General features: G+C 39.7%; 2 protein-coding genes across 4 annotated transcripts in view; both read right to left on the minus strand.

Annotated features, from left to right (window-relative positions):
• Positions 1 to 26947, minus strand: part of Stau2 (staufen double-stranded RNA binding protein 2) — a 616065-nt gene that overhangs the window by 284169 nt on the left and 304949 nt on the right. The gene's annotated exons all lie outside the window — the stretch shown is intronic.
• The window catches only part of Ube2w (ubiquitin conjugating enzyme E2 W), a 43514-nt gene continuing 34179 nt past the window's right edge, over positions 17613 to 26947 (minus strand). For 2 of the 3 annotated variants that reach the window (XM_090338950.1, XM_090338952.1), the window contains 2 exons: positions 22211 to 22286; positions 17613 to 17714 (listed from right to left, as the gene is read on the minus strand). In XM_090338950.1, coding sequence (XP_090195076.1) covers positions 17701 to 17714; positions 22211 to 22286 — 90 coding nt within the window. In that variant the 3' untranslated portion in view covers positions 17613 to 17700. The other variant, XM_090338951.1, reaches the window with a different exon arrangement.

Consider the following 26947-nt stretch of genomic DNA (forward strand, 5'->3'; position numbering starts at 1 on the left):
TGAAAGTTTTAACTGGGCTTTGCAAGACATGTGGTAGGTATTATCCAGGTTCTATATACAGCCTGTGGTTGAGGATGTCACTGTAAAGGAGAGAGTGAATGATCTGAGTCAAAGCCTCATCTTCCAGCTAACTACTTCTTGCACACCACCAGTGTTGACCTGGGCCTTCCAGGAAGTAGATACCAGAGTTGAGGGCAAGAGAACTGTTAGCAGGGTAAGTTTGTGAAAAATAAGTGGATTTGGCTGGGTAAACCAAATTATGATACAGTCCTGAAAACTGAAGAGAAAGAGGGGAAAGCAAGCTGGGTGCCAGTGGTTCATGCCCGCAATCCTGTCTCCTCAAGAAGTAGAGATCTGAGGATTGAAGATTCAAAGCCGAAGTGGACAGAAAAATCTGAGAGGTTCTTATCTACAAGTAACCATCAAGAAGCTGGAAGTGAAGCTCTGACTCAAGCAGCACAGCATTAACCTTTAGCCAAGAAAAGAAAAAAATAAAAACGCCCTCAAGAACGGGTTGTGGTGGTTCATGCTGGTAATCCTAGCTACACAGAATTACAAGATCATGGTTTGAAGCCAGCCCAGGCAGCAAAGAGTTAGGTTTAGGATTTCTCTTTGTAGTTCACATTAGGGCTGGGGCTAGGAAAAGGTGAGCTCTAGGATCAAATTGAGTTTTCTATTAACAATTAGAAATAAAATCATTGTGAAATGTCATAGAGACTACAGTATTTTTCCTAACATTTACTCTTTGGGGTTGATTAGGGTAAAATTCATAGTTTGCATTTCATTTGATTTAGAGAAAGGGTCTGGCTTAAGAAATGACTGCAATGTTTAGTAAATCTGAAACATTTTAGGGTCGAGAACTTCAGGAATACTTAGTTGTCAATGGAAAATGCAAAGAGCATGACCTACTGGTAGAATGCATGCCCAGCATGCATGAAGCCCTAGGTTCGATTTCTTGGTACCACACAGAGAAAAAGTGGGATATGGTGCTGTTGCTCAAATGGTAGAGTTCTAGCCTTGAGAAGCCCAAGGACAGTGCCCAGGCCCTGATTTCAAGCCTCAGGACTGGAAAAAAAGAAAAACAATGGATGGAATAGTTTGCATTAGAGTTGGGGTTAGAAATCTGTAGGGTTCAGGGCAAACTGCAACCTACTTTAAGAAGTACCAGTAGAGTATGTTAGGATGAATCCAAATTAACTCTTTTTCATTAAAATTAGGATTGGGCTACCAATAGAATCAAGATTAGGGTTAGGAAAATGGGACACTAGTCAAACTGAAAATTAATTTGAGTGACAGGCCAACTAATACTTAGGATGAATGTGAACTACGGGGTTGTGGTTAATATTTGGATTCAGGTAGAATTATGGTTAGGATTAGTCTGACTGCATGTAGACTTAGGTTTAGAATTAGAAAAAGGACACATATTGGGGCAAACTACAACCTGGTTTATGAATTATCAGATGAGTTCAAGGTAGCATGAAAGAAAAGCAGTGAATCTGGGTTACTTTTAGCATTCGGTGGTAACTAGGGTTAGAGTTAGGGTTGCTATTTCTAGTTCAGGTTAGGGAAAGGTAAGCTTTAGGGCCAAACTGAATTTTCTACTACCAATTAAAAGTAAAATCATTCTTAAATTTCATAGAGACTATAGTGTTTTTCCTTACATTTACTCTTCAGGGTTAATTAGGGTTAAATTTTGAGCTAACCTCATTAGGTTTAGGGATAGGGTTTGGCTTAGGAAATGGCACCAGTGGGTAAAATTGCAACTATTTTAAGAAGGATGAATTGAATCAAAATTAGATAGATTAAAAAAAACTATTGGGGGCCGGGAGTTTGGCCTAGTGGTTAAAGTGCTTGCCTAGCATGCATGAGGACCCGGGTTCGATTCCTCGCTACCACATACATAGAAAAAAGCTGGAAGTGGTGCTGAGACTCAAGTGGTAGAGCTCTAGCCTTGAGAAAGTCCAAGGACAGTGCTCAGGCCCTGAGCCGAAGCCCAGGACTGGCAAAAAAATAAATAAATAAATAAATAAAATTAAAAAAATAAAAAAATAAAATAAAAAAACTATTGGGGCCGGGAGTTTGGCCTAGTGGTTAAAGTGCTTGCCTAGGATGCACGAAGACCCGGGTTCGATTCCTCAGTACCATATACATAGAAAAAAGCCGGAAGTGGTGCTGAGGCTCAAGTGGTAGAGCTCTAGCCTTGAGAAAGTCCAAGGACAGGGCCCGGGAGTTTGGCCTAGCGGTTAAAGTGCTTGACTAGCATGCACAAAGACCCGGGTTCGATTCCTCGGTATCCCACATACACAACCAAGCCGGAAGTGGCAGAGACGAGACACAACCAAACCGGAAAAGTGGCAGAAGACAAGACTGCGACGGCGAAAAGAAGCGAGCTGAGCTGAAGTGAACAGAGCCCAACCGAGTGGTGGCCGGAGCGAGCGGGGGCCGAGCGAGCAGGACCGGAGCGTGCGGGAGCGAGCGGGGCCAGAGCGAGAAGGGGCCAGAGCGAGCAGAGCCAGGAGCATGCGACAGCTGGCCGGGCCAGAGCGAGCGGGGCCAGAGCGCCAGAGCGACCCGGGCCGGAGCGAGCGGGGCCAAGAGCAAGCTGGAGCGAGCCGGGCGGAAGCAAGCGGGGCCGGAGCGAGTGGGGCCGGAGCGAGCGGGGCCTGAGCTAGAAAGGGGGCCTAGCCGGGCCGGAGCGAGTGGGGCCGGAGCGAGCGGGGCCAGAAAGAGAAAGGGGCCAAAAAAAAAAAAAAAAGAAAGTCCAAGGACAGTGCTCAGGCCCTGAGCTCAAGCCCAGGACTGGCAAAAAAAAAAAAAAAAAAAACTATTTGTGGGAGCCAGGAGCATAGCTTAGGGTAGAGTGCTGACCTAGCATGCTGGGTTCAATTCCTCAGTAACACATACACAGAAAAAGCTGGAAATGGCGCTGTGGTTCAGGTGGCAGAGTGCTAACCATGAGCAAAGTGTCCAAAAACAGTGCCCAGGCCCTGAGTTCAGGCCCCAGGATGGCAAAACAAACACACAACAACAACAAAAAAACTATTTGTACCAGGTGTCGGTGGCTCATGCCAGTAAGGCAGGGTTTGAAGATTACAATTCAAAGCCAGCCTAGGCAGGAAAGCCTCTTATCTCCACAATCACAGAAAAGCCTTAAATGGCACTATGGCTTAAGTGGTAGAGTGTCTTGAGCAAAAGGAACTCAGGTGCAAGCCCTAGGTCCAGCAAAAACAAAACCAAAAACCAAAAGCAAATAAAAAACTATTTGTGACTTAGGATTTGGATATATTTTGGATGAAGGATTGGTTTTGTTCTTTAGTTCCCATTATTGTTAGGGCTGTAGAAGGGAAAGCTTTAAAACTGAGTTTTCTATTAACCATTAGAAGTAAAACAAATGTGAGATTGAATGGAAATTAGATTATTTTCCTAATATCTACTATTCTGAGTTTATTAAGGTTGCAGTTAGGGTTAGTTTCCTTGTTAGGTTTAGGGTTAGAGTTAGCAAATGGGTTAAATGTTAAGTAAATAGGAAACTTGTTTTAGGATCTTGTAGTTCAGGAAAAGATAGGATCCTTGCAAACTACAGTATTTTCATAATATCAGAATTTAAGGTCAATGGATATAAACTGCATAATTAAATCTATTTTTGCCTGTTTAATGACAAGTTCTTATTTATGTTGAGTGTTCATCACATGCGAGTAGGGGAAAAAGCAATCTTTTCTATCAAACTAAATTGTCTCCATCTTGTAATCAATCACCATTCTATATGGATATTTCTGCTACTGCCAATTCCTGGGATTGTTTGCTTCTTGACTTGAATTGTACCTGTCATCTGTGTTACCAGCCAGTCACATCAGTGTATAAGTCTTTGTCAATGGAGTTGAAGAATATACCTCCCCATGAATGGGAACTGTGTGTGTGTGTGAGATGGGGCTTGATCTCAGCCTGGGCACTGTCTCTGAGCTTTTCAGCTCAAGGTTACCACCCTAGCCCTGGGCCTGGGTGTTATCCTTGAGCTCTTCAGGTCAAGGCTACCATCCTACCCTTGAGCCAAACCCCACTTCCCATATTCTAGAGGTTAATTGGAGATAAGAGTCTCAGGTCCTTTTGTGCCCAGGCTGACTTTGAACCTTGATCCTCAGATCTCAGCCTCCTGAGTAGCTAGGATTAAAGGTGTCAGCCACCACATCTGGCTTGAATAGGAACTTTCTACTAACTTTAAAAACTTCCAACAGTAACCATCAGCAGCCCCCAACCCCACTCCCAATCAACCATGACAAGAATGTGGACCCTTGCCTCAAAAAGGACAGCCTCTCCTCAGTAGGGACCTTTCACCTTATATTACACCATCACCCTGGCTACATATATACACAGGTATATATGTGTGTCTGTGTGTCTGACTAGCTAAGCAGACCACCCTGCCTTGGTGCCTGCCTAGTTCTGGCGAGTGTAGTTACAGCATACCCTTCTATAAAGTAGTAAAATGCCTTGAGGAAAACTCATGCAGCTTTTGTGAATCTATTCATTTTCTGACACCAGAGAGTGGTGTTTTCAAAAACATCTCAAAAAGAATCCAAGCAAAAACATATGCTGCTTTGAACAAGCTAATACAAAACCACAATTAGCAGCAAGTATGTATAATCCTTTTCTGACTATAACAGAACTTCCTCCTCTACGCATCAATCCACGTTTACTGAATGCTACTGCTATTAATCCTAGGTAGATATTCTTGATTCTGAAAAGTTAAATCCTGCACCCAGGATAAGTTTCAAAGAATTTCTCTGGAGACTGAATGCCGAAATCAGATAACAGATAACAGGACAGCAGTCCAGATTAGATATCAGATCTAACGTATTAGTGAACTGCAAAAGAATCAGACTACAATTATGACCATAGAAACTTACAAATCCTAATCAAATATGAAATTCTAGCAAGAGTAGTTATACCATCCAGGCAGATGAACAGTTGTGGGATCAGCTAGAGAAATTTAGTATAATCTAAATGGCCCTTACTCGTTTCAAGAGCCAATGAAATGGACTGATACTCCAGATCAGGCAGCAGGGTCATTTTGGAGCAGTCAAAGTTATTACAAAGATGAAGATTAGGAGAAATCACGCATTATTTGAAACAACAGGAAGTCTTAGTCACTTTGCAACGTTTTTGTTTTTTAAATGTTTTATTTCTAAAAAATAGAAAAAGACTTAAAACAAACTCTTTACTTGTAATTATTCAATCTTAGGTAATGTTTTTCAATTTTGTTTAAAACAGCAAACAGCAAACATAGGTATAACACCAATAATATACTCCTGCAGACATTTGAAAGGAACTTCTGGAACTCTGAGACCCAGCTTGAAAAAAATCTGTGACTTAAATCACAGAATAAATTAATCTCTTTTATATATTATTGTAAGTAATAAGATCAATTCTGACTACCACAAGTTAAAACATTTTTCTTTTTTTGGGTCAGTTGTAGGGCTTGAACTCTGGATCTTGGCGTTGTCCCTGAGCTCTTCTGCTCAAGGCTAGCACTCTACCACTTGAGCCACAGTGCCACTTCTGGTGGTTTTCTTGTGGTTAGTTGGAGATAATAGTCTCACAGACGTTTGTGCCTGGGTGGCTTTGAACTACAATCCTCAGAGCTTAGCCTCCTGAGTAGCTAGTATTAGGATTACACGCATGAGCCACTGACACCTGGCTCAAAAATGTTTTGTTTTGGGTTTTTTTGGTAGGTCATGGTGCTTGAACTCTGGGCCTGGGCACTGTCTCTGAGCTCTTCAGCTCAAGGCTAGTGTTCTACCACTTGAGCCCCAGAACCACTTCTGGTTTTCTGATAGTTAATTGGAGTAAGTCTCATGGACTTTAGTGTCCGGGTTGGCTTTAAACTGTGATCCTCAGTTTTCAGCTTCCTGAGTAGCTAGGATTACAGGCACGAGCTGCTTTTTGTTAGTGGTAGTGGTGGGGGGTGATGGTCGTGAGGATGAACTCAGGGTCTGAGTATTGTCCCTGAGCTTTATCACTCAAAGCTAGCACTCTGCCACTTTGAGCCACAGCTCCACTTCCAGTTTTTTTGTGTGCATTTTTTTGGACACTTTCAAATACTTTTTTCAATATATTTTGTAGTTTCAAGATTTTAACCAGCCATGGTGGCTCATGCTAGTAATCAGTGTGGAGGGTATAGCAGGAAGATCACAAGTGGGGCTATGGCTCAAATACTAGAACTCTGACCTTCAGTAAAAGAAGCTAGGCACAGTGCCTTGAGCTCAAACCCAGAACTGGCACAAAACAATAAATATAAAAGCAAACAACAACAAACCTAGTGAGACACATGTTTTCCAGTATGAAAAGTATTTATGAAACATTGAGATATATTCGGAAAAGCACTAGAAATTATTCTATACATAAAGAAAACAGAACTAGGCCAGGTACCTGTAGCTCAGGCCTATAATCCTAGCTACTCAGGAGGCTGAGATCTGAGGATTGTGGTATAAAGCCAGTCCAATCACTAAAGTCCATGAAATTCTTATCTCCAATTTAAAACCAAAAAGCCAGAAACGAAGCAGCAGCTCCAGTGGTAGAACATTAGGCTTGAGCACAAAAGCTGAAGGACAGCACCCAGGCCAGCACCTAGGACACACACACACACACACACACACACACACACACGCACAGAGCACAGCATTTGTTGATCTGATCAACAAATTCAAAGTAAGAACTGAAATTTTAAATCTCCAATTAGAAAACAGAAAGAAAATTCTGGGTAAGTTATAGGCACAGGTAGTCATTTTCTGGATAGGATTCCAATTGTCCAGGAAACAAGTCCTATTGGCAAATAGGATGATGTCAAATTTAAAAGTTTTGCATAAAGCAGGACACCTAGGTGCGACTCCTCTGAACATTTAAAATAGTATTTATGAGGACCTATCAAGATGGCAGCAAAGCAATAGGGAATCATCCTAGTTTTGTCTAAACAGAGATTTAGGGTCCTAACACGCACTTCACCCCCTAAAGATATAAACAGATGATAAAAAGAACGAGGAAGAACTTACACCTAACACATAAGGATGGAAAATTGTGAACTGCCTTCCCCCCACCTCCTAACCACTGTGCCCAGAAACACAGATCAGCAACCAGCTGCAGACAGCTGCCACAGTGCACCCAGCCAGCAGGATGCATCCACAGCAGGAAACGTTTACACTGTCACGGAGCCAGCAACTGTGAACACCCTGCCCCGGGTCCCCTTCCACGGGAGACCAGCCCTGGTGGTGATCCACAGTCATTGGCCCACACCCTTCCCCTCCCTCCCTTCCCTGAGAGGGCAAATAGGCCAGAGCCTTACTCCCCACCACCACCCCCCTCCCTCCCGAGGAAGACCAAAGGGATTAACACTGGGCAGGCACAAGGATCCTGCATCCTCTGCAGCCCTGGAGGCCAGGGGCAAAACTTGATCTGCTAAGAGACAGCAGGGAAAATCTCCCCACAACCAGCAGCTGCCCTTTCTGAAGCTCAGGCCCACCTCCTCACAGCACCCTCGGCCCCTACCCCAGCCAGGGATTCAAGTGGGGACCATCCCCTGTACAGCCCTGTGGGAGCCTACCCCTCTAGGCCCATGCCTGAGGTCCGGACAACTTGCCGCTAAAGTGGAGTGGGAACCTGGCCAGAATGAGCCTCCCACGATGACCAGCCAGAATCCATGTACCCCAGACACAGAACAGGGCCAAGACACTAGACTGCTGTGGGCCATATAATAATGAGAAGCTGCCACCAGGCCTAAAAGCCAGGACACGGGACTGCCCTGCAGAGCACAGAGCCCAAACAACTGACCAGGACACATCACTCTATCTGCATCACACAGACCTAAAGAATGCCAAATGCAAAATCCACTGAGAGAGCCATTCAGCATGGGCCTACGACAAAATAAAGTTTCTGCACAGCTAAGGACATATTTACTGAACTAGATAAGACAGCCAACAAACTGGGAAAAGAGCCTCACAACAATACAGCAGAGAGAGGCACAATAGCCAATATATACAAGGAGCTCAAGAAACTAACCCCTCACAAACCTAGTAAACCAATCACTAAATGAGCAAAGGAGTGAAGGAGAGACTTCTCAGAAGTAACAATGGCAAAGAAACACATGAAGAAATGCTCATCATCCCTGGAAATGCAAATCAAAACAACTCAGATTCCATCTCAGATTAGCCAACATTTTGAATGTCAACAACAAATCATGCTATTGGGGATGTGGGGAAAAAGGAACCCTACTGCACTGCCAGTGGGATTGTGAACTAGTACACAACTACTCTGGAAAGCAGTCTGGAGGTTCCTAAAACAGAGACCTTCCCTAAACCCAGCCAGATGACCCCTAGGCATCTACCCTGAGCATCATGAACCAGGCTATAAGAACACATGCACCCGTTCATTGCTGCACTATCCACAACAGCCAAGATTTGCAAACAACCCAGATGGCCTACAATAGGTGAGTGGTTCCAAAAAGTGTGATACCAGCTGGGCTCCATGGCTCATGCCTGTAATCCTAGCTACTCAGGAGGCTGAGATCTGAGAATAGTGGTTCTAAGCCAGCCCAGGCACCAAAGACCATGAGACTCTTATCTCCAATTAACCACTAGAAAAGGGGAAGTGGCGCTGTGGCTCAAGAGGTGAGGTGGTAGCCTTGAACTGAAGAGCTCAGGGAAAGTGCCCAGGCCCAGAGTTCAAGCCCCCCCCCCCACCACCAAAAGTGTGATACCGGTACACAATGGAAGGTTATACAGCTATTAGGCACACTTTCTTCTCCTTCATCGTCATCATCGTCTCCTCCTCCTCCTCCTCCTTTCTTTTGCCAGTCCTGGGGGCTTGAACTCAGGGCCTGGGCATTGCCATTAAGCTTTTTCAAGGCTAATGCTCTACCACTTGAGCCACAGCACCACTTTTGGCTTTTTCTGTGTATGTGGCACCAAGGAATCAAACCCAGGGTTTTGTGTATACTAGGCAATCACTTTACCACTAGGCCATGCTCCCAGCCCCAGCACCTCTTATTTATATAAAATAATATACATTTCCAAGATATGGAAATGAGTTCTTTTGTTCTTTCCTTTTTTTCTTGCCCTCATTTTTAGTTTTTGATGATTCTATCTTCTTTACCTTATAAACAGATAATTAAAAGATGAGGAAGGGGCCGGAAGTATGGCCTAGTGGTAGAGTGTTTGCCTAACATCCACCAAGCCCTAAGTTCGATTCATTGGTACCTCATACATATGTTGAATATATGGTACTTATACACCACAGAAAATTACATAGCCATAAAGAAAAATTAAATCATCTTATTTGCTGAAAGTGGTGCTGTGGCTCAAGTGATAGAGCTAGAGCTCTAGCTCAGGCCCTGAGTTCAAGCCCCAGGACTGACCCAAAAAAAGAAAAAAGACAAGTGACAACTTAAGGCCTTAGTCTTTTCTTACAGTTTTGGGGGTGGTGGGGAAGTAGGGTGGTTGTGGGTACTGGGATTTAGACTCTTCCTCAGCATTCTTGCTCACCTCTGGTGCTCTACCACTTCAACCATGTCTCCATGCTGGCTTTCCTAATTAATTGAAGGTGTAGTCAAATGGGCTTTTCTACCTGAGCTTACTGAACCCAGATGTAGGTCTCAGCCTCATAATGAGATAATTTTATATGTGTGAGCCCCCAGTACCTAGTGTCAACCATTTGTTTTTTGTTTTTTGTTTTTTTTTTTTTGCCAGTCCTGGGCTTCAGCTCAGGACCTAAGCACTGTCCTTGGACTTTCTCAAGGTTAGAGCTCTACCACTTGAGCCTCAGCACCACTTCTGGCTTTTTTCTATGTATGTGGTACTGAGGAATCAAACCCGGGTCTTCGTGCATGCTAGGCAAGCACTTTAACCAATAGGCCAAACTCCCGGCCCAACCATTTGTTTTGTTTAAGTATTGCTGGGTGTGTTTAGGAAACTTGGTGCAAACTTCTAGTCTCCTTTGCTGCTCTCTATCAATAAACCTTGTTCCATGCATAGTAATAATACAAGATTTCATTGTGCTTGTTAATGTTCTGTTTGTAAAGTGTTCACCATCTACTTTACATGGGAGCTGTGTTCATATGTAGGTGCAGATGTGACACAAAGGTCACCCTGTCTTTTTCCTCCTATCCTCCAGTTGTCTCCTCTGACCTCTTTGGGAATAGGTATAGCATCACAATTGTGCTGTTTCCTGAGCATACCATAGCAAGCATATAGGCTTTTAATAAAAAATCCAATCAATCAACTTAATATTTGTGTGTGGGGGGGTTGGGTTAGGGCACAGGTTAGGATTCGGTTTAGAGTTAGGGTCAGGGTTAGGTTCAGTATTAGGGTTCTGATTCTGATTCGATCAGGTACAGGTTACAGTAAGGGTCCAGGGTAGGGTTATGTTTTGGATAGTGTTTGCTTTAGGGTTCGAGTGAGGGTTCTGCTTAGGGTTGGGATTAGGATTAGGGTTCAAGTTAGGGTTAGGATTCAGGTTAGAGTTAGGGCTAGAGTTAGGGTTCAGGTTAGGCTTAGGTTTCGCTTTTGGGTTAGGGTTAGGATTCAGGTTAGGTTTAGGGTTAGTGTTAGGATTTGTTGTAGGGTTTGGGTTTGGTTTATGTTTATGGGGTTAGGGTTCAGTTTAGGGTTAGGTTTAGTGTCAAGATCACATTCAGATCAACTTTTTTTTTTTGCCAGTCCTGGGCTTGAGCTCAGGGCCTGAGCACTATGCTTGAACTTTCTCAAGGCTAGAGCTCTACCACTTGAGCCTCAGCACCATTTCCAGCTTTTTTTTTCTATGTATGTGGTACCGAGGAATTGAACCCAGGTCTTCGTACATGCTAGGCAAGCACTCTACCACTAAGCCAAACTCCCAGCCCCTAGTGTCAGGTTTTTGATTAGGGTAGGGGTTCAGGTTAGGATTCGATGTAGGGTTCCGGTTTGGGTTAGAGTAAAGGTCAGGGTTCGTGTTAGGTTTAGAGTTAAGAGTTGAGGTTAGGGTTAAGGTCTCATGGACTTTTGTGCCCAGGTGGCATTTGAACCATGTTCCTCAGATCTCAGCATGAGTAGCAGGTGTGAGCCACTGGTGCCCAGCTACAACCCTTTTAAAATTGTATTTTTTGAGAGGATTTCAAGTATATTGCCCAAACTGGCCTGAAATTTTTTGATTCTCCTGTCCTAAATCCCCTAAGTAGCTTGGTTTACATATACACGCCATTTTGCTCACCCAGGACTTACTTGATGCATGAGCAGCTAATTAAAGTTCACTAGCCATACTTAAGATGATCTGTTAAGTATTTATCTTCATTCTACTGCATTCATTCTAGAAATGAACATGTTCCCCAAATCCTTCAAAGAACATACTTGATTTCCTAAAGAGAAAACCATTATACAGATCAAAGAGATAAAATCTAGTGCCTATCCAATTAGTATTCAAGTATACAGGGCAAAAAAAAAAAATCAAATGACAACTGCTTTATTATTAAAAGTTATGAATTCATAAAGCACACAAAGTAACCTATATCAACTAACAAAAGTTTGATACATGTATTTAAAAATATATAACATAGATTTGTCTGGTTTTAACATTTATATTCTATTTAAAAAGTAGTTACATATTTTTGCAATGTGAATTTATAAAATATATACATCCACCCTATTCAAATCCTTCAGCTGAATTTCCATTTCCATCAATAAAATGAACAATTTCTATTTCTGAATATTCAAAAGAAAATGATGCCAACTGAGATTTATTTTTACCTGAACATGGGCTTCATTCTTGTCTACTAGACAATTATCCCAAAATCAATTTAATTATCTCAAGCCTAACAATTTGCATTTACATGAACAACATACGGTTAAATATTAAAAAGACTTAAATTTTCATGGTATCTGGTACAATTTATAAAGTTCCTTAATAGTCCTTTTCAGGATTTAAGATAAGTAGGACTATTAAATCTTTTCATCTATCAGAAAACCTGACAAGTTAGATCATATAAGAGGGTAAAATCCAGCATGATTTTTAGTTATGCTCTGGAAGAAAAAGAGCTTATACAGTTGACCTTTGCTGAAAATTCATGCTGAGTAGTCCCAAGAAACCCAATGAGAACTGAATCTGCTTCCCAGTCAATGCTTACTCCTAAGTATAATCAGAGCTCAGAGGTATATTTAGACTTCTGCTCAGAAAATCTTTCCACATATTCACACTAGCTCCACTATCAATATTTTTTTTCCTTAAAGATAATCACACCCATTCTGAAGACTCAACACACCAAACACAAATCTTAGTATTAAATGTGAGTATCAAGATCACATTCAGATCAACTGTTTTGGGTGTTTTTTTTTTTTTTTGCCAGTTCTGGGCTTGAACTCAGGGCCTGAGCACTGTCCTTGGACTTTCTCAAGGCTAGAGCTCTACCACTTGAGCCACAGTACCACTTCCAGCTTATTTCTATGTATGTGGTACTGAGGAATAGAATCCAGGTCTTTGTGCATGCTAGGCAAGCACTCTACCAATAGGCCAAACTCCCGGCCCATAACTTCAAATTTTTAGGCAGAATTAAGTCTGAAGTATGTGATTAGATTATATGTCAAAACAGTTGAGAAATTTAAGATAATTTGAGCAATATGTAGCCCCAGCCAAAAAATAAAATTTCTTCAGTATTTGTACTGAAGAACTGAACTATGAGTCAGAGTTCACTTAAATTATACAGTAAATTTATCCATCAACTGATAAAACATTAGGCATCAGAAGACCATGTTTTATTTGTAAAGGGCTTATTTTTAAATTTAAAAATACTATAACTTTAATTACCTTCCTCCTCGAGATTCCTTAACCTTAAAATGATACAATGATAATGATAACAGTAATCCAGAATTTGGAAAAGCAATCTATTGAAGACTGAACCCTACATAGCAATGAAGAGACACAGGAATAAAGAAAAAGATTTAAAAGGGGACAAACAGGATTAAACCAGGGACAAAGGATGAACAAATGCAGCATGACACAAGATACCATGTTGAAAATGAAGTATACAAATTTTGGATGAGGATAGGAGGAAAAACCTGGGAACAAACATTGTCCCAAGATATATACTCTTTTATCTGACTTCTGTAACTGAAACCCCTTTGTACATCACCTTTATAATAACAAAAAAAAAATGTTTTAATCTGAAAAATGCTAGGTACTGGAGACTCATACCTGTAATCCTTGCTGCTCAAAAGGCTGATATCTGAGGATCATAGCCAGCCAAGGCAGGAAAATCTGTTATACTCTTATCTCCAATTAATTATCAAAAGTGGGACACAAACACACCTGGACAGCACTCAGGCCTGAGTTTTTAAGCTCCAGGATCAAACACACACACACACACACACACACACACACACACACACACACACACACACACACACGAAAAGATCTGCAAAGAAAGGCTGCAACCAAATGGTACAAACTAAAAAGACATCATCAATTATATAGTCATTAAATACATTAGCACAGAACAGAAACGTAGCTAATTTTAACAATGACTCTTCAGAAAAGCAAGATATGGTTAATTAAATCTCAGGTACATTCTTGAGAACCAATTTACATACATACACAATTACACATAATTATAAGCTTTAAGATTCTATGTACACAAAAAGTTGAGGGCGAGATAATGTAATATAAGCATCAGTAATCATAAAGGCTTTTAACTATTGACACTGATTTTTTTTTTCTTTTTTTTGCCAGTCCCATGGCTTGAGCTCAGGACCTGAGCACTGTCCTTGGGTTTTCTCAAGGCCAGTGCTCTCCCACTTGAGCCACAGCACCACTTCCTGCTTTTCTCTTTGTGGTACCAAGGAATTGAACCTCGGACTTCGTGCATGCTAGGCATGCACTCTACCACTAGGCCAAACTCCCAGCCCAACACTGAATTTTTTTATTAAAAGTTTTTTGTTTTATTTAAATAGTACAGTACCTTCTCTTCTGTTTTTAGAAAGCTTTAAACATAAGCTTTTAAGTATCTTGATTCTCAAGAACAATAGGCTTCTTATAAAGGGCTTGATTAACCAGAAACTACTACTGATTATAGCATTTTCATATCACTAAGTCCTTTTCATGTTTTTGTCAATTCACCTTTGATGCCATTAGTAAAGTCATTAGATATGCTGCAGAATTTTGGGAAATTATCCACCATAGGTATCTAATGATTACATATTTAAGACCTAGAAGGAAAAAAGCAATAAAGTAATTTTTTTTTTTTGGTGCCAGTTCTGGGGCTTGACCTCAGGGCTGGGCACTGTCCTTGGGCTTTCTCAAGGCTAGCACTCTACCACTTGGGCCACAGTACCACGTCTGGCTTTTTCTAATCTGTGTATGTATGTGGTGCACCAAGGAATCAAACATAGGGCTTCATGCATGCTAGGTGAGCACTCTACCATTAGGATATACTCCCAGCCTCTAAAGTAGTTATGCTCAGGGCCTGAGCACTACTACCCTTGGGCTTTCTAAAGACTAGAGCTCTACCACTGGAGCCACAGTGCCACCACTTCTGACATTTTCTATGTATGTGGTACCGAGGAATTGAACCTGGGTCTTTGTGCATGCTAGGCAAACACTCTACCACTAGGCCAAACTCCCGGCCCTTAACAAATATTTATGTACCTACTCAAAAGGAGAAGGATTCTTTGTCCAGCTGAACTGTTGTTGACTACATAAAAGTTCTTTCCAGTACTCTCTTCTGGTGATTAAAAAATGTTTTATTTCCCTCTGGGTAAATGAGAATGCACATATTACAAGTAAGTTCATTAGAAATAAGTCATAATTCCTTAAGAGAATAGCCACGAAATTTATTTTTAATATCCCTTAAAAAAACAGAAATCTTTTTTCTTAAAACTTATGGCATTAAGTTTCTGACAAAAACTTTTTTGAAAGGGCACCAAGTTCATGACCTAAGCATGCATAAATAAGAAACTGAATCACAGTCTTAACAAAATTGGCAAACCAGAAGAATGGCCTAAAATGGAGGGAGGGAGGAAGGAAGAAAGGGAGGGAGGGAGGATGAAAGAAGGGAGGACGGGGGGAGAATAACACATCTAAGTATGAATGTATAATTCTGTGGGCCTAGTGCTTCATAGAAGGAATGCAGAGAAAAGCATATTCCTATGTGAATTTCTTGGTATTTTGATTGTTTTCAAACAATAAACTATAGTGAAAGATTTTTTATTACAAAGCCCTTACTTACCCTTAGTAGAATGACTTAAGATAAATGTCCTATGACTTTCAATTACATAGCTTACATATAAAATGATTACATCTAAGTGCAAACAAGAGTTTCCAATCACTCCTAAATTCAAGGGAGCAATGTTAACTTGATCATGAATTTTAAATGGTTGGTGTTCCTATATTGTAAGGTATTTTATCTTTTGCTTTTCTCTTTGAAATATTACACCAAAAGTATTTGGTTGTCTGCTTTTCCCCTCCATTTCATTTTATGGTATCTATTTAGAGAGGAGTATGTTAAAATGCTATTATAAAAAACTTGACTAAGGTACTACATGACCTATTAGTCTACATAGTGTAGCGTTATTCATCTTTGACCTGGTACCTTAATTCCTTTGGTGAATAATTGTCACAGGTCACTTCTTCATAAAAGGAGTTGAGTTAAAAGGACCAGCAAGACAGAAAGTGATTTCCCTATCTCCCTCCCCCAATGGAAGAGATCAAGTCAATCAGTAGATTAGGGCAGTAATGTAAATTATGAAAATACATAATATACAGCTGCAATTTTCATATTAAAAGCAGTTTAAAAACTCAGAATTCAGAGATTTTTCTTCTAATCCATCAAATAGGCCAGCTAATAAAACTGACAGTGATCACTGTAAAAATTTATGAGTATCTAGCCAAGCTAGAACAAAAATACTTAAAATTTTAAAAAGTGGTAGTTGCTAATTAGCAGTATAAATAGTCTCCACAATTTGGTGGCTGGCCATGGTTTTTAACTTCTTTTTCTACCACAGACATAAATTTTTGAAGTCTACCCACCCCTGAGTTCAGCAACCATACTTTGTATGTAAAATTATATGCCCTTAATTAAGAACACGTACAAAGCTACAAAATGTCATCTACACAGAGATTAAAAACAAATTTTTCAATATTCTTTACCAATTACTTATTGGATGGTTTTACTGTGGTACATATTTCAGATCTTTCAGCCAAATGGCTTTTATGTTCAAGCCCATACTGATTAATATATTCACTGTAGGATACTTCAAAGAGTGCAACAATAAGGCATTAGTAAAAATAACATTGTAGTAAAAACAGATTTTTGCATATGTGAAAAGGTAATTTATAAAATACATCAATTGCTTTTTAAAAAGAGAACCTAGTTGCAGTATCATTAACTTACATGGTACTGAGAATGGGACTTTTCAACAATTTTTTTTTCAATATAGAAAAATTTTATCTAGCTATGAGCAAAGTCTTTTCAATAACAAGAAAACAAAACAAAAACTATGATTGTGTGAGACAAATAAGCAAGCATATCATTTTATAGTGTACTTTTGCCAAAATCTTAAAATAACAATGTCCACACATTTTGTTAAAACATTGAGCCTCTGTCAAAAAATGTATTTCTTATTTTAGGATACAGGATTGAAGGACAAGAAAATTCACAAGGAAAAAAAATGTGACAAAAGTTTTTCCATTAAGGTAATTATAACATTCAAATTTGATGTAAAACATAACAAAAGGAAACAAGATTGCAAACAAAAATGTTTAGGATTTTCCAAACATAAATAAATGAAATAGTGTTTAGGCAATAGGGCTCATGCTGATGGCTAGCAAGAAGAAACAGCATAACTACTTGGGAAAAAATCTTTAATATACAAATAACAAGCCCAAAGGATGGACTGCAGCAATTTAACCATCACTGCCAGTTTCCTTACTTCCCAAGTAAAGCCTTGATTAAACGCTATTCATTTCTTTACTCCAGAGACTGAGGAACTATTTACAACAAATGAATTTATTTTCACCATAGGGATAACATATTGTACCTCTCTGCCAATGTTATTTGAAAACCTTCCATGTCAAAACAATTTGACAGCAGATATAAACAATTAAATAAATACGCAATGATCGTTCATTATAGTCCTTTAAAGACGCATGTTATTAGGATCACAGTGCATAGAATCCAAATATAAACAGTTGGGGTGAAACTTTCAAAGCAATGCTGGATCCCTCACTTTATTATACTCCCACTATAACGGGTAAATTCATTTCATAGGCCCTATCATGTATTAATCACAGAGCGGCAGGAACTAATGAAACCTTTTCCTGTTACAAACGTCCATTGCCGGCAATGAACGTCCCAAACCACCAGGGAAGTCATTGTTATTGCACAATACATGAGGACCTGGAACTTTTTCCAAAAGCTTAAAAAAATAAAATTAAAAAAATGGAATTATATTTGACATTTCCTGACACCTGCATTAATACTGTATGACTAATAAAAGCATGTCAGTTGCCTGGACTGAACCAGCTATCAACATGCGCCCAGAATGCACACGAGTAAAAATGCAGTAAAAGGAAGTAGTCTTCATTGCCTATAGGTCACTTCCAGTCAAATGTTAAAGTTCAAAGACTGAATGATCAAAGTGCTCATTTTTCTCAGTAGGACTATCTTCTGCTAGGAGGATGACGACAACAGTGGCATCAACAAGTATCATCTTTAAGAGAATAAGAAAAAAAAGAATTTAAACATCAGGCATGCTTAAATTAAATCTACAAGTTAGTCTAATGTAGAAATAATTTCAAGTAGCAAGAACATGGTTGACTTATCTGACTTGGCACCCCCAATCCTTGAAAAATAATAAGTCCAATTCATATTATATCAAGAGAATTCTCTTATGGGCAACAACTTAAAATTGTAAGGAGACAGGAAATAAACTTCCAACCATCACTGCCATGCTATTTAACAAAAAAAAATATGGCATTTTATTAGAGGATATACGGTGACAATGAAATATGACTTTCAAGTTGATTGGTATTAACTTTTCTTTTGAAAATATTTAATTTTTATTATTTTAATATCATTCACAGGAGTTTTAAAATCAATATATCAATTTATGATTACAATACATTTTTTGACAGGCTAAGTTCTCAACAAGTATAAATAATATGCACAAGTCACTTAAAAATTCCACCAAATTGGGGCTGGGAGGTTGGCCTAGTATGCACAAAGACCTAGGTTTGATTCCTCAGTACCACATATGCAGAAATAAGCAAGAAGTGGTGCTGTGGCTCAAGTGCACTAGGCCTTGAGAAAAACCCGGGCCCTGAATTCAAGCCCAAGGACTGGCAAAATAAATAAATAAATAAAAAATCCACCAAATTATTTATACTTTCTGTTGCCTAAGCACACAGTATGCAATAGGCAACTTTTAAAGTTTACGACTTTTATTACAAAATTTATTTCATAGCCAGGCATCAGTAGTTGATGCTTATAATCCTAGGCATTTAGAGACTCTTATTTCCAAATAACAAAAAAAAACAGAAGCTGAAGTATGGCTCAAGGGGTAGAATGCTAGCCTTGAGCAAAAAGGTTCAGAAACAGGCACAGACCCTGAGTTCAAGCCTAATACTAGCATAAATGAAGTAAATACTTCACAAAACAAATTTGGAGCATTTATGTATCCAGAATACCATTCTTCAGAAAAAAAGCTATTCCTGGTGGATCACACATGTATTCCTAGCTACTCAGGAGACTGAGATATGATCATTGTTCACAGCCAGCCTGGGCAGGGAAGGCCATGAGACTTATCTGCAATGAACCACTAGAAAACCAGAAGTGAAAATTTGGCAGACAGCTAGACCTGAGTGAAAAAAGCTCAGGGACAAAGCCCAGGTTAGTTCAAGCCCCACAAGACAAACCACAAAAGAAAAGAAAATCCACCACAGTAAAGTCTAATAGCTGGAGAAGCAAGATTTCATGATCCTATAATTTTGGCACAGAGAAAACAGATTAGACTTGGAGTGGTGATGAATGCCTTAAACAGCCCTCAAGAGGGTGAAACAGGAGGCTCTTGGATGAGAGGCAAGCCTGGATTGCCTACCACTTTTTTTTTTTTTGGGGGGGGGGGGGACATTCCTGGGGCTTGAACTCAGGGCTTGGGCACTGTCCTTGAGCAGTTTTGCTCAAGGCTAGGGATCTGCCACTTGCGCTACAGCACCTCTTCTGGCTTTTTCTGTATATGTGGTAATGAGGAATTGAATCAGGACTTCATGCATGTTAGTCAAGCACTCTTATTACTAGGCCACACTCAGTATTTTTAAAAAGTCCACACTCAAATTCACAGCACAATTCCTCAGTACACCTTCATGTTATCCATTTCCCAAACCTACTTTGATTAGGCTACTTTATTTTAACCCCAGTATTTTAAAGGATATGGACCCCTGCCTTAACTGGCAACATAATAATTTGCATCCTAATACATGTAAGACCTCAGTTTCTCAGTGAAGGGAAACTGTAAGAGTTTTGGAAAACACTGACAGTCAATTCCAGAAGTAGCAATAGAAAAGTATTGACATTATCAATGCAACTTTTTATATTCAAGGCCTAAATACTAACAAGATTTTTTTTGTTTGTTTGCTTTGGTTTGGTTTTTTGCCAGTCCTGGACTTGAGCTCAGGGCCTGAGCACTGTCCTTGTGCTTTCTCAAGGCTAGAGCTCTACCATTTGAGCCCCAGTACTATTTCTGGCTTTTTCTATGCATGTGATACGGAGGAATTGAACCCGGGTCTTTTGCATGCTAGGCAAGCACTCTGCCTCTAGGCTAAACTCCCAACCCTGAATCTCTTATCTTTATGGTTAACTTTTCAGGTCACATGTAGAAACTAATCTTTTTTTTTTTTTTTTTTTTTTTTTTTGCCAGTCCTGGGCTTGGGCTCAGGGTCTGAGCACTCTCTTTGGACTTTCTCAAGGCTAGCACTCTATCAGTTGAGCCTCAGCACCACTTCTGGCTTTTTTCTATGTATGTGGTACTGAGGAATGGAACCCGGGTCTTTGTGCATGCTAGACAAGCACTCTACCACTAGGCCAAACTGCTAGCCCCCTAATCTGTTCTTATACTCCTTGGAGAATTAGGTACTGCTAAGAAATAGCAGTACCTATTGCTATTCAGAGGCTGTAGAGGAACAATCATTTAGCTCAGTTAAAGTTCAGTCTGGAAAACAGCAAAGTTCTATCTCAAAGACAGTAACAGAAAAAAAAAAAAGGAAAGGACCCAAGTTCATATTAATTAGAAACTGTATGCTAAAAAAGGGAGCAGATAATCAGTAATGATTTTTCTGAAACAAAAATAGCACACTTGGGGGGAGGGAAATGGGAATCAAGACATGTGAAAGGGTATCAATGTATGTGAATTAATGCACTTCCTATCTGGCAAATATCATGTAACCCTTCTATTAATTACAATAAAAAATATGAAAAAAAATAGCACACTCACTACTACCTGAACAAAAACATACATTAAGGAATGTAAATTCTGGCTGGCTCTGGGATTTGAACTCAGAGCCTCATAATCACTTAAGGCTGCCTGCTTGGCTGCCATTCTACCACCTGAACCATTTCTCCACCCCACATTTTACTGGTTATTTTGGGGATTCAGTCTTGCAGACTTTTCTTCCTCTGACAGCTTCAAACCATAATCCTCTACATTTCAGCCTTTTGAGCAGCTATGATTTCAGGCACCACTGGCAACCAGTCTCAATTTTTTGGATGTAATTTCAATTACAAGTTATTATTAGTCTTAATTTTTAAGTATTTTTAACTTAAGAAAACAGAAATTTTAAATTATTAAAAGTACTTCATTTTGAAGGGACAGTAATTTAAAAGTAGTAAAATTAACTGGAACATATTATAAATATGTATGTAGATCTCACAATGAAATCTCTTCTGTATTAATAATGTAAGTTAAGCTTTTAAAAAAGAGTCATTTATGAGCTGTGTGTGGTGGTCAATTCTATAATCCCAGCTATTCATGAGGCAAAAATAGGAAATTAGAGAATATGAGACCAATCTTGGCAAAGTAAATGAGAATCTATTTAAAAAAAAATGCCCCGACAGGCACAGTGCCTCACACCTATAATCCTAGCTACTCAGGAGGCTGAGATCTGAGGATCTTGGTTCAAAGCCAGCCCGAGCACTAACGACCATGAAGTTCTTATCTCCAATTAATCTCTAGAAACCCAAAGTGGAGCTGTGGCTCTAGGAGTAGGAAGGTAGCCTTGAGCTGAAGAGCACAGGGACAGCACCCAGGCCCAGAGTTCAAGCCCCAGGACAAAAAAGAAAAAAATGTCTGGAAGTATAGGTTAAGTTATACAAAGTCCTGGAAGCTCCATTCTCAGTACTGTCAAAAAAAGGAAACTATTCCTAAGGTTAAATTTCACGGAACTTTAGAAGTCTTATAAAATTTCACAGTGAAACCATACGGGCCTGGGCTCTTCCTGGTGGGCGGGTTTCCTCTCTCATTGTATGAAATTGGTTTATTCAGTTCACTTATCTTTTCTGGGTTCCATTTGGGCATATTACGTTTATTTAAAAATCATCCATTTCTACTAAATTTTCCTGTTTCATTAACTCTAAGCCCTGGAAGTACATATTCATGATGGTCTGGACTTCTTGTGTATCTGTTGTGATTGTTCTCGTGGCATCTCTAATCTTGTTTGAGTCTCCTCTCTTCTTTTTTTAATTAATCTTGCCAGGGAAAAATGTCTCCTTTAAATGCTAGGTTTCTCAAGAGCTAATATTCTGGCTTTCTATTTTAATCTAATTAGATTATTTTTCTTTTCTATTGGCCAGTCCTAGAGCTTGAATGCCGGGACTAGGTGCTATCTCTGAGCTTTCTCAAGGTTACAGCACCACTTCCAGCTTTTTCTGTGTATGTGGTCCGGAGAAATTGAACCTAGGTCTTCGTGCATGCTAGGTAAGCACTCTTCCTCTAGGCCACACTCCCAGCCACCAGATTACTTTCCTTCTTATAACAAAAAGATAATGTCAGAATGTTAATGTTAATGTTAGATTTTACTTGTATGGTAATTATTTTGTTTGTCCCACTAAAAATATAATGTAACTTACCCAAAAAATATCTTGTAATGGTTTAAAGAATGTTCTCCATATTATAAAAATATGAAAGATTTTTCATTTCAAATTAACATCTCTTACCGTGATACCACCATTTTGTTTTCTTTGGGTTCTTGTTACATGTTCGCACATAAAAAGAATTATCTGGTGGTCGTCTCTGAAACGAAAGAATTTAAACGGTAATTTCTATAATAGAATATGAGGAAATAATTTAATAAAACGTAAGCAAAATTATTACGGAATTTATTTTTTAAAATGACCTAAATGCAAGAATAAAAGCTATACATCTACCTTGGGAAATGTAGACTTTTCGCACCTAAATTGTTTTGCTCATAGAGATGTGGTGGGGGCAGGTTTAAGTTCTAGGGGTGAGCATGAAGAATGACTATGAAGTAAAAGAGGTAAGATTTATGAAAGACAAAACTCTACAGCTTATTTTCCCCTTAAATAACGTATAATTACTTTTATGAACTAATTAAAACAGAAAAGTCTACCTACCTACCTAACCTCTAAATACGCTTATTACTTTACTATACAGTATAGGAACGGCAAAACGTACTGCAAGAGGAAAAATATGTATCAGCACTCTACCCCTCACTGGTCTTTCCGTTATTCCTATACCCTGATTAAAACAGTAAGAGAAGGGCAGCAAGCAGCTCTGCATAAAAACTACAATGGAAATAGTGATGCCAGCAACAATGGAAGACAGATAATGGTAAAACTCTTTCCCAATCACTGTTAAGATACTAATCAAGCCGGGTGTTTGGCCTAGTGGTAGAGTGCGTGCCCATGCACGAAGACCCGGGTTCGACTCCTCGGTACCACATACATAGAAAAAAACCAGAAGTGGTGCTGAGGCTCAAGTGGTAGAGTGCTAGCCTTGAGAAAGTCCAAGGACAGTGCTCAGGCCCTGAGCTCAAACCCAGGAGTAGCAAAATAAAAAATAAAATAAAAAAAAAAAGAGAGAGAGATACTAACCAGACAGAAGATATGAATGACTTTCTATAAAGAGAAAATGTGTTAAATTTACAAGAGAGCATCTAAGGAAAGGTTTATAGATCATATGGTGATATTTTCAACTATCAGTCTCCTTTTTAGTTAATTTTTCCAACTATGACTTTTCCCGTTAATATTAAATGTTTTGCAATATTCAGATTCAGTTGTTAGCTAACTTAATGAAGGTATGAGATTAAGGGGAGCCTTCTTCCTGTGAGGCTAGTCAAAAAGGACTAGCCGGTGCTGGTGCCTCATGCCTATAATCCTAGCTACTCAGGAGGCTGAGATCTAAGGATCAAGGTTCAAACCCAGCCCGGGCACAATAGGACCTGAGACTCTTATCTCCGATTAACCCCTAGAGAACAGGAAGCAGGGCTTGGCAATAGCCTTGAGCTGACACCCAGGCCGAGTTCAAGCCCCATGACCCACCCCCCCAAAAAGGACTATCATTTCAAGATAGTAATCCAATGAGAAAGTACTATTGAGGACCCAAGTGCAGTGGCTCACGCCTGTAATCCTAGCTACCCAGGAAGCTGAGATCTGAAGTTTGTGGTTCAAAGCCAGCCCACACACTAAAGAACGTGAGACTCTTTTCTCGAATTAATCACTAGAAAACCAGAAGTGGCTCAAGGGGTATGGAGGGAGCCTTGAACTGAAGAGCTCAGGGACAATGGACAATGCCCAGGACAAGAGTTCAAGTCCCACAACCCACCAAAAAAAAAGAGAGAAAGAAAGAAAGAGAAAAAAAATGAAGTACTGTTGATAAGAAACATGGGATAGCAGGAAGAAATGCAGTCAGTCTGATTGGCACTTCTAGAATTACTCAGACATATAATTATCATCTCAGCTAAGTCTTGTAATGCCCTTTTAAGACAGTATAAATGGTGGCCATGCAGGTGGCTCACACCTGTAATCTCAGCTACTCAGGAGGCTGAGATCTAAGGATCAAGGTTCAGAGCCAGCCTGGGCACAAAAGGACCTGAGACTCTTATCTCCAATTAACCTTTAGAAAACAGGAAGTGGAACTTGGCTCAAGGGTAGGGGGGTAGCCTTGAGCAGAAGAGCTCAGGGACAGCGCCCAGGCCGACCCACAGAAAAAAATAAAAAAGACAGTATTAATGGTAATTTCATTTAATAAAGAAGAACATTATAGTAAAATGACCTAGATTACTGTTGATATAATGAGAAAAGTCCTAAAAAACTACAATTAGCAAATTCTATGCCTGAACCCCTTCATTCCTCTTCATCTTTGTAACCTAGCACAGTAAAAATATCAAATACCCAAAAAGTGTTTCAAAGAAATTGACTTACAAACTATATTATCCTAGTTAACAAATATCATGTGTGCAAGTAATATACTAACAGCCAATTAGAATGTGAGGAGAACAGTAAAGGTAGACAAAGATAAGTAAATTTATCTTTGATGATTAACATGTAAATATAACAAAAGCTAGCCATCATAAAACATGCAAGAGCCATGTGCAGATATTAATAAAGATCATCTCTTACTAACTTATTAAATCCTGCAATTACTGAGTCACTGGTAAGCTTACTAGGAAAATAGAAGCCCTGATATATTGCTCTGTCCTATACATAAAAGTTGAAAGTGTGTGTATAGGACAGGTGTGATGAGAAACAATAAATATGAAGAAATAAATGAGTAAGCCCTCAGGCTTAATTAAACAAAAGTTCGATTTTAAGTTTATAATATAGATTAGAAAATTTAGAAAAAAATTAGAAATAAGAAAACTTAACTGAAGCTAAAAAATTATATATTAGACTCATGTATCTCATTTAAGATAAGCTCTTATACATTTTAATATTCTTTATCAAATATAATTATTTTTTAATTTATACTGTATCACAGTTTAATTGTTAACCTTTTCTTTTTGCCAGTCCTGGGGTTTGCACTCAGGGCCTGGGCACTGTCTTTGAGCTTTCTCAAGGCTAGTCCTTTACTACTTGAGCCACAGTACCACTTCCTGCTTTTTCTGTGTATTTGGCTTGGAGGAATCAAATCCAGGGCTTCATGCATGCTAGGCAAGCACTCAACCACTGGGCCATACTCCTGGCCCCCTTTTCTTTCTTATATGGCAGATAAAAACTGGGTATTAAGGAATCTTCATCCTGAAGTATACAGTTTAACTCATTCCTCATGCCTATTATTTGAACAAATATTGTTTTTGTTGTTGTTTTTAAAGCAAATACCAAAAAAACCTCTTTAGGATCTAATTTTTTTTTTTTTGCCAGTCCTGGGCTTGAGCTCAGGGCCTGAGCACTGTCCTTGGACTTTCTCAAGACTAGAGCTCTACCACTTGAGCCTCAGCGCCACTTCTGGCTTTTTGCTATGTATGTGGTACCAAAGAATCGAACCCAGGTCTTCGTGCATGCCAGGCAAGCACTTTACCACTAGGCTAAACTCCCAGCCCCGAGGATCTAATATTTTTAAAAACTTACTTAGTTAAACAGTGGCTTAAGAGTGCCAGTGGCAGATCATACCTATAATCCTAGCTACTCAGGAGACAGATCTAAGGTTCATGGTTCGAAGCCAGCACAGGCAGGAAAGTCCATGAGACTCATTTCCAATTAACTACTAAAAAGCTCAAGTGGAGCTCTGGCTCAAGTGATAGTCTTGAGTGAACAAGTTAAGAGACCATGCCCAGGCTTTTGAGTTCAAGCTGCAGGACCAATGTGCACAGACACGTGCATGCATGCACGCACCCCCCCACACACGCACACATGTACTGCAGATTCTAAGTAATCATTTAAAAATGAACTATGAAGCTGGGTGCTGCTGGCTCATGCCTGTAACCCTAGCTTCTCAGGAGACTGACATCTGAGGCTCCTGGTTTGAAGCAGGGAAGTCCATGAGATTATCTCCAATAAACTAATCAGAATAAAGCTGAAGTGGCACTATATGTAGTGATAGAGGGCTAGCCTTCAGCACAAAGCAACATGTCCGTTTGTAGTAAGTACAACGCATGGATCAACGTCATGTTCTTCCTCATTCTTCCCCATGTGGCCCAATCCCACCCATCCACTCAAGTTACCTGGTTCCATTTGCACATGTTACATTATGGCTGGAATTTTATGACTATATTTGTCCACTCTCCTCTCTCCATTCATCTGTGTCCTCCTTTCCCTTGGCCTGACACTTCCCCCACCCCATCACCTGTTCCAGGCATTCATTTTGTTAAACTGTAAGTTTGTTCAATGAATTTACACCATTGGATTCCTCTCCGCATATGCTATCACTTAATATGTTTGTGTAAACCTATGTATGTGTTTATACATACAATTTAGATCTGAACAAACAGACGTGCTCTTCATCTTTCTTGAGCCTACTTATTTCTCTACCCTTCCCCCAGCCCCCACTCTTTTGTTGGTTGTGAAGCTTGAACTCAGGTATCCCTGAGCCTTTGTGCTCAAGACTAGTGCTTTACCACTTTAAGCCACAGCTCTACTTTTGGTTTCTGTCAACTGGAGATGAGTGTCATAGACTTTCCCACCGGGGCTGGTTCCAAACCCTAATCCTCAGATCTCAGTCTCCTAAGAAGCTAGGATTATGGGTGTGAGCCAAGAGCACTCACCTTACTTCTCTTAATATAATTTTTTTCATGCCCATCCACTTCCTGAAAATTTATCGTTCTTCCTAACGAGTAAAGTTCCATTTTGTATGTGTGTACTTGTTGTATCACATTTTCTTCATCTATTCATTCACTGAAGGGCATATGAGCTGTTTCCATAACTTGACTATGGTAAATACTGCAGCAGTGAACATGAGTACACAAGTGTCTTTACTATATTCTGACTTGTAATCTT

The sequence above is a fragment of the Megascapheus bottae genome, chromosome 9 (assembly GCF_031878675.1).
Source record: "Megascapheus bottae isolate mThoBot1 chromosome 9, mThoBot2.hap1, whole genome shotgun sequence".
Classification (NCBI taxonomy): Eukaryota; Metazoa; Chordata; class Mammalia; order Rodentia; family Geomyidae; genus Megascapheus; species Megascapheus bottae.